General features: G+C 43.5%; 1 protein-coding gene across 1 annotated transcript; it reads left to right on the plus strand.

Moving 5' to 3' along the window:
* The first annotated feature begins 5,512 nt into the window (after positions 1-5,512).
* TCIM (transcriptional and immune response regulator) lies at positions 5,513-6,255 on the plus strand. Its single transcript, XM_036250354.1, has one exon. The coding sequence runs from the start codon at positions 5,574-5,576 to the stop codon at positions 5,892-5,894; it is 321 nt and encodes a 106-aa protein (XP_036106247.1). The 5' UTR covers positions 5,513-5,573; the 3' UTR covers positions 5,895-6,255.
* The last annotated feature ends 407 nt before the right edge of the window (positions 6,256-6,662 follow it).

Genomic DNA, 6,662 nt, shown 5'->3' on the forward strand with positions numbered 1-6,662 from the left:
ATGCCTATATGCATATAAATTCTTTGGTTAATCTCTTCCTGCTCCCCACTTCCCCCTCCCCTCTGAGATCTGTCTATTCCTGCTCCCATGCCCCTGGACCTATTTTGTTTGTCACTTATTTGGTTCATTAGATTCCACATATAAGTGAGATCATGTGATATTTGTCTTTCTCTGACTGGCTTATTTCACTTAGCATAATCATCCCCAAGGCAGTCAATCTCTTTGTATGATGAGACAACACTCGAAAACTGGTGCCCAGAGGAAAATACTTTAACCCAGAAGCTGCTGCTTTTGAACAGCCTTCATCAGCTCCCATCTTTCCTGCAGAAAAACAAAATTTCTATAAGATGCAATTTATAGATCCTATCTACATGCAACTTGTGAATCCTTGCCAGAAACTTTGTAGACCTTGTAGTTCACATCATTCACTGTATTGCTCAGTATCCTGGAGAAGCATTATTCTGGTTTTTTGAAGACAGAACTTGCATTTGATTTGAGAGCAATACAGCACAGACTTTATTTTTTTTTTATTTTTTATTTTTTTTATCCTCACCCGAGTATATTTTCCATTTTTTGTACAGATAGAGTGGGAGGGAGAGAGAGGAAGGAGAGAGAGAGAGAAACATCGACGTGAAGGGACACATCGAGTGGCTGCCACCCGCACGACCAACCAGGGCCGGGGACAAACTGCAACCAAAGTACGTGCCCTTAGCGGGAACCGAACCCGGGTCTCTCCGGACCGCAGGCCGAAGCTCTAACCGCTGAGCCAAACTGGCCAGGGCACAGCACAGACTTTAAAATCATGGGCTTTGGAGTCAGATAACCCTGGGTTCAAGTTGTCTTCTTGTAGCTGAAGGATTTGCAGAGTGTGTTAGGTTCCTATTGCCAGTGTAACAAAAGTCCACACACTTAGTGGCTTAAAACAACACAATTTATTATGTTACAGTTCAGGAGGCCAGATGTCTAAAGCGGGCCTGCAGTTTTCCATTCCTGTGAAGGCTCTATGGGAGACTTTCTTTGCCTTTTCTAGCTTCTAGAGGTCGCCTGCATTCCTTGGCTCTTGGCTTCTGCCTTCATTTTCAGCTGGCAGCTGAACATCTCCTCTCCCCTCTGACTTCCTGCCTCCCTCTCCTAAGGACTCTTATAATTCATAGGGCAACCCAGATAATTCAAGATAATCTTCACGTCTCCCATCTTTAACTTCTTTACACCTGTAAAATTTCTTTGCCCCATAAGTCCCTCACATTTTAATATTAGGTTCCCTTTTGCCTATATTTATAGATTCCAGGAATTAGAACATGGACATTTTAGGGAGTAAACTGTCATTGCTTCAAATTTTTATTTGTAACATGAAGATTACAGTAGTTCCAACCTCATAGGGTTGTTATGAGAATTAAATAGAATTATATACATTGTTATTTAACACTATTACAATAACATTTTAGTAATGCAGGAGCTTTAGACACAGTAATGAGAAAAGTAGATCTGATCCTTGCTATTGGTGGAGATAGATTTTTTTAAAATCCTCACGTGAGGTTATTTTTTTCATTTATCTTCAGGGAAGGATGGAGAGAGAGAGAAAATCATCGATGTGAGAGAGACACATCAACCGGTTGCCTTCCACACAATCCTGACCAGGGCCAGGGACTAAACTGCAACTGAGGTACATGCCCTTGACTGGAATCAAACCCGAGACTCTTTGGTCTGCGAACTGACGCTCTGACTGCTGAGCTAAACAAGCCAGAGCATGGTAGAGATAGATTCCAAGTAATCATAAACATAAAGGTGTGTTTGAAATCTGTAATAAGTGCCACTAAGGCACAGTAAAGGGTACATTGGCAAGGAGACCCGATCTAGTATAGAATGATGAGGGAAGACCTCTGAATAAGTAGCATTAGGTTGACATTTTATAAATGAATAAAAGTTACCTGCTGAGATAAAAAATAAAGAACTCTCCATAAAGAAGAAAAATGTGTTCAAAGACCCAAACAGGAATGAGCACGGTCCATTCAAGGACCTGGAAGACATACAGGTATGGAGGAAGAGTGGCTAATTAGGATGCTCCAAAAGTAGTCAGAGACCAGAGCAGGTCATGCTCAAAAAGATTATGTTAAGATTTGGAGGCTTATCCTAAAAGTAATAGCAAGAGTGTTCTGATCAGATTGCTTGTAAGAAAATATTGTTCTGGCCCTGGCCAGTTTGGCTCAGAAGTTGAGCGTCAGCCTGCGGACCAGAGAGTCCTGGGTTCGGTTCCTGTTAGGGGTATGTACCAGACACACACACACAAAAAAAAAATTAAAAAGAAAATATTGTTCTGAATGCTTCGTAGAGAATGGTCTTAGTCCAGGTAAGAGAGGATGGGGTGGCTCAGACTGGACTTCCCAGGATGCAAACTCCAAGGTGGGGATCACGAGGCAGGAGATTTATTATGGAGTGCTTTTGGGATCTATGTCTACAGGTGGGAAAGAAACAGGATTGGATGGGGGGGGTGCGGGGGGGAGCTCTCAGCTGATCCTAAAGGATGCTCTGAAGTGTGCATGACCCCTCCAAGTTGGAGAAGGGGTGCAGGCTTCTATGTCCTCATGACCATCAGTCACTAAATACAGGTGCACCAGGAAGGGGGGTGACCTTGGTCAATGGTGGCAACCTGATGGGGGCTGACAGCTGAACATCTGGGAAATCTTACAGGGAGTTCTTGGTTATGCGTCCCAGCATCCACCATGTGGAGACTTGCCTAAATAATGTCAGTGAAAATGAAAAGTGAATAGATTTTAAAAATATGCTGTGGATAGAATTGACCTTGTTAATATAAATACATGTGGGGGGGGAGGTGTGGATTAGATAAGAGAAGAAAAAAAGAGCTATCAAAGATTATAGCTGGACTTCCGAACTTTATTAACTAAACAGATACTAGTATCTTATTTGTATATATCTATATTGATTAATTAGTCAAATAAGTGAGTCTATACCTCAGAGGACAAGTAAGCTGGCATTTAAAATTTGGAGACAAAAGCATAAGAATCACCTCAAGAACGAGCAGAGCATGGGAAGGTCGGCAAAGCCTTGAGTATGACAACAATTAAGATGGATTGTGTAAATTTCTTGCCACTTAATAAAAACAGCAAACATCCTTGTTGCTATATAAGTGTGTTTTGTATTCAGTGTGGGAGATGTGCTGTCCCCAGGTGTGCCTCACATGCCCGAAAACCCATAGTCACAGGCAGCAGAACACAGGTTCGTCCACGGAAAAACTGCAGCAAGTATCAGCTGCCGTGGTGGGTGAGATGAACATCAACCCACCTAGAAACGCCTTTCAAGGGAGCACCCTTCACGAGGAGATCATCCTGGGCTCCTGTAGTGTTTCACTCCTCACATCGGAGCCTTCAGCAACCCTTCTGACTTGACCCTCCTGAGTTCTCACCACCTGCACAATGACTTCCCTCAGGGGCCTTCGTCCACTCCTGCCTGGGTCATTTCGGGAGTTTCCTAACTAGTCTTTTTGCTCCCCATGTCCTTAAACCTCTTCTCTAGAAAGAAACGTCAGTGATTTTTATTTTATTTTATTTTATTTTTATTTTTATCCTCACCTGAGGATATTTTTCCATTTTTTGTACAGATAGAGTGGGAGGGAGAGAGAGAGAGGAAGGGAGAGAGAGTGAGAAACATCGATGTGAAGGGACACATCGAGTGGCTGCCACCCGCACGACCAACCATGGCCGGGGACAAACTGCAACCGAATTATGTGCCCTTAGCGGGAACCGAACCCAGGTCTCTCCGGACCGCAGGCCGACACTCTAACCGCTGAGCCAAACTGGCCAGGGCGTCAGTGATTTTTTAAATCATAAGTAAAATCATGTCATTTCTCTGCCCCAAATTCTCCAGAGGCTGCCCATCTCTTACAGAGTAAAAGCTAAATCCATGAAAAAGCTTGAGTTTGTACTCAGTCTGCCTCTGCCCTCTTTCCACCAGCTGCTCACCCTGACCTCCCCTCCTCCCCCTCCTCTCTGTCCGCTCTGCTCCGACCACAGTGGCCTCTTGACTGTCCTTCGTACATTCCCGATGCTCTTATCTTCAGGCCTCTGTGCTTGCTGTTTCCTCCACCTACAACACCCTTCCTCCAGATGCCGACACAGTTCACTCCCTTACCCCCTTCCAGGCTTTGCACAATATCCCATTAGGGAAAGATATCCTATGCAAATTTCAACCTCTCCTTTCCTCTCCTATACAACTCTGCTTCATTTATTATTTCCTGACATCATCTATGTTATAAATGGACATCTTTCTATTATCTATTTTCCAAGTGTCAACTCCATTAAGGTAAGGTAGGGATTTTGTGGTTGTTTCGTCTTGTTTATTTGGTTTAGTTTGGTTTACTGTTATATCTCCAAGGCCTAGAAAAGGTGTAGGTAAAAGTAGTCCTTTAATAGCTATTGGTAAATAAAGGCATGAGAGTATGAATAAGTGAGTGAATTAATATATAAGGAGGATGGCTAACTCAGTGTTCTAGTGTGGTGCCTCCCCACACTCTCCCTTTGGGCATTTTCCAGATCAGATTTGACTAGATGAGAGGACAATGAAGACCCGACCGGCTTCTTGGAGTATTAGAAAGTGGACCAGGCAGAAGGTCTATGAAGAGAAGTTTCTGGAGCCCTTTTAAGATGGCATACAGCAGTTAGCTGAAAATAAGTGCCCCACACATCTGTGGGGATCCAGGCTGGCTAAACATCGGGGAAGGTGAAAAGAACAAACTTAAACACTTCCAAAGAAGGTGTCGGTTTATAGTCTGGGTGACACCAAAATAAATATTAAAAGAAAAAGTCAAAGCATTCCTTTTGAGTACTGTGTCCATAAAGCACCTGATTACCTTTTCTACTTTTAAAAATGAATACATTGCTGATACACTCACAGGCCTAAGGGATTTGTCTAGCGTATTAACTTCCACGTTTACTCAGTGAACGCAGAGTAGCACTTACACAGCCCCTGAAAGGGCAGTTTCGGGCTGTGTCATGTCAGCATTTCGTAGGTAAACTCCCATTCCACAGTCAGACCTGCTCCAAACGGATGCCCTTCATTGTTCAGCTATCTCTGAAGTTTAGGAGTGGCCCTGGGTAGCGATGTCCAAAGGGCACAAATGTTTGGAGTACACTTTAATAACTTTGCTGTGTGTGTTAGCAGAACCTTTGTTTCAGTTGTTTAGAAAGATTGTGAGAGTTTAAGCCACCCAGTTTGTGTCTTATCTTTGCACGTTCCTGCTTTCAGCAATTTTTTTTTTTTTTCTAAAGAAGAGCCCAAATCTCTATAATCCTGTTGCCACAGATGAGGTAAAAAGAAATCTCTACCTCCACGCCCCATCACTGAACACAGCTTTTGGTAACATTTTGCACAAGAACAAGATATTGGCAACTCAACTGTTAAACCTGTCTGTGATTATTCTTCCTTGAGATCACTCTGATGTCACCAGTGTAATTTGAGCCTGGAGCTTTTGTTCACGCTTTAAATAGCAGTCCCGAAATGATTTTGCTACAGACTCTCAGGAGAGCCTGGGAGTTGAATTCCCGAAGACCCTCATCTCTATGAAAGCCAATCCAAGCCGCCAAGCCATCACCATGTCCACCTCGCTGCGAGTCAGCCCGTCCATCCACGGCTACCACTTCGACACAGCCTCGCGTAAGAAAGCTGTGGGCAACATCTTTGAAAACATCGACCAGGAATCACTACAGAGGCTCTTCAAAAACTCTGGGGACAAGAAAGCAGAGGAGAGAGCTAAGATCATTTTTGCCATAGATCAAGATTTGGAGGAGAAAACACGGGCCCTGATGGCCCTGAAGAAGAGGACGAAAGACAAGCTTTTCCAGTTTCTGAAACTGCGGAAATATTCCATCAAAGTTCACTGAGGACAGGAGACTGGATAAGGACGTAATCCAAGAATGGACATGTAGAGACCAAGGGAGTTTGTGAGACCCGAACATGCAGCACTGTGTTGCTCCTTGCAAGCTTCTCCTCCACCAGGAGTCCGGAGGCTGGAGAGGAACAGAGCACACTGGCGACAAAGACTGCAACCCATTCCAGGCCTGTGCTGTGACAGCGGAGAACAAAATGCTTTCAGCAAGAATTTGAAACTCTCCCGGCGGGAAAGGACTGATTCTGGTGTCAGGAGAAGAGTCTGGACGGATATAATGAGAACTGAAACCAAAGAAACAGATACCTGAGGAAGAATTGCCGCCAGGGTCTCTTTGTCAGGCCCTAGGACTTAAATTCAACCTGAACTTTTTTTTTTTTTCCCTTTAATCAAACTGGGAAGAGGGAGCAAGGTGGGGGGAGGGAGGGAGGGGATAACAGGGAGAGAGAATATCATGCTCCAATTGTTTACTGAATTTTTAATTTGAACTTTCAAGGTGTTTCCAAGCTTCAATGTTGTCTATTGGTATAGATTTTTTAGAGATCAGTAATTGATTATTTATTTGCATTTATTATAGTGCCTGAAAAGTACACCACCTGGGTGTCAGTACAAAGTCAAGGAGCTGCAGTACCTTCAGCAGCTCAGTAAAATCCTACGCCACCTTCTGGTTTTAAAGGCTGTTTATGCATTTCAAAGTGGTTGCACAAAAGTTAGAATAATGGGTCCTGCAGATATCCAAAGTACTGTGAAAAAATTTATAATT

This window comes from Molossus molossus, unplaced genomic scaffold, assembly GCF_014108415.1.
Source record: "Molossus molossus isolate mMolMol1 unplaced genomic scaffold, mMolMol1.p scaffold_m16_p_9, whole genome shotgun sequence".
Taxonomy (NCBI): domain Eukaryota; kingdom Metazoa; phylum Chordata; class Mammalia; order Chiroptera; family Molossidae; genus Molossus; species Molossus molossus.

Excerpts from the sequence above, each read along its gene's own strand:
- TCIM (XM_036250354.1), top strand. The coding sequence starts at position 5,574 with ATGAAAGCCAATCCAAGCCGCCAAGCCATCACCATGTCCACCTCGCTG.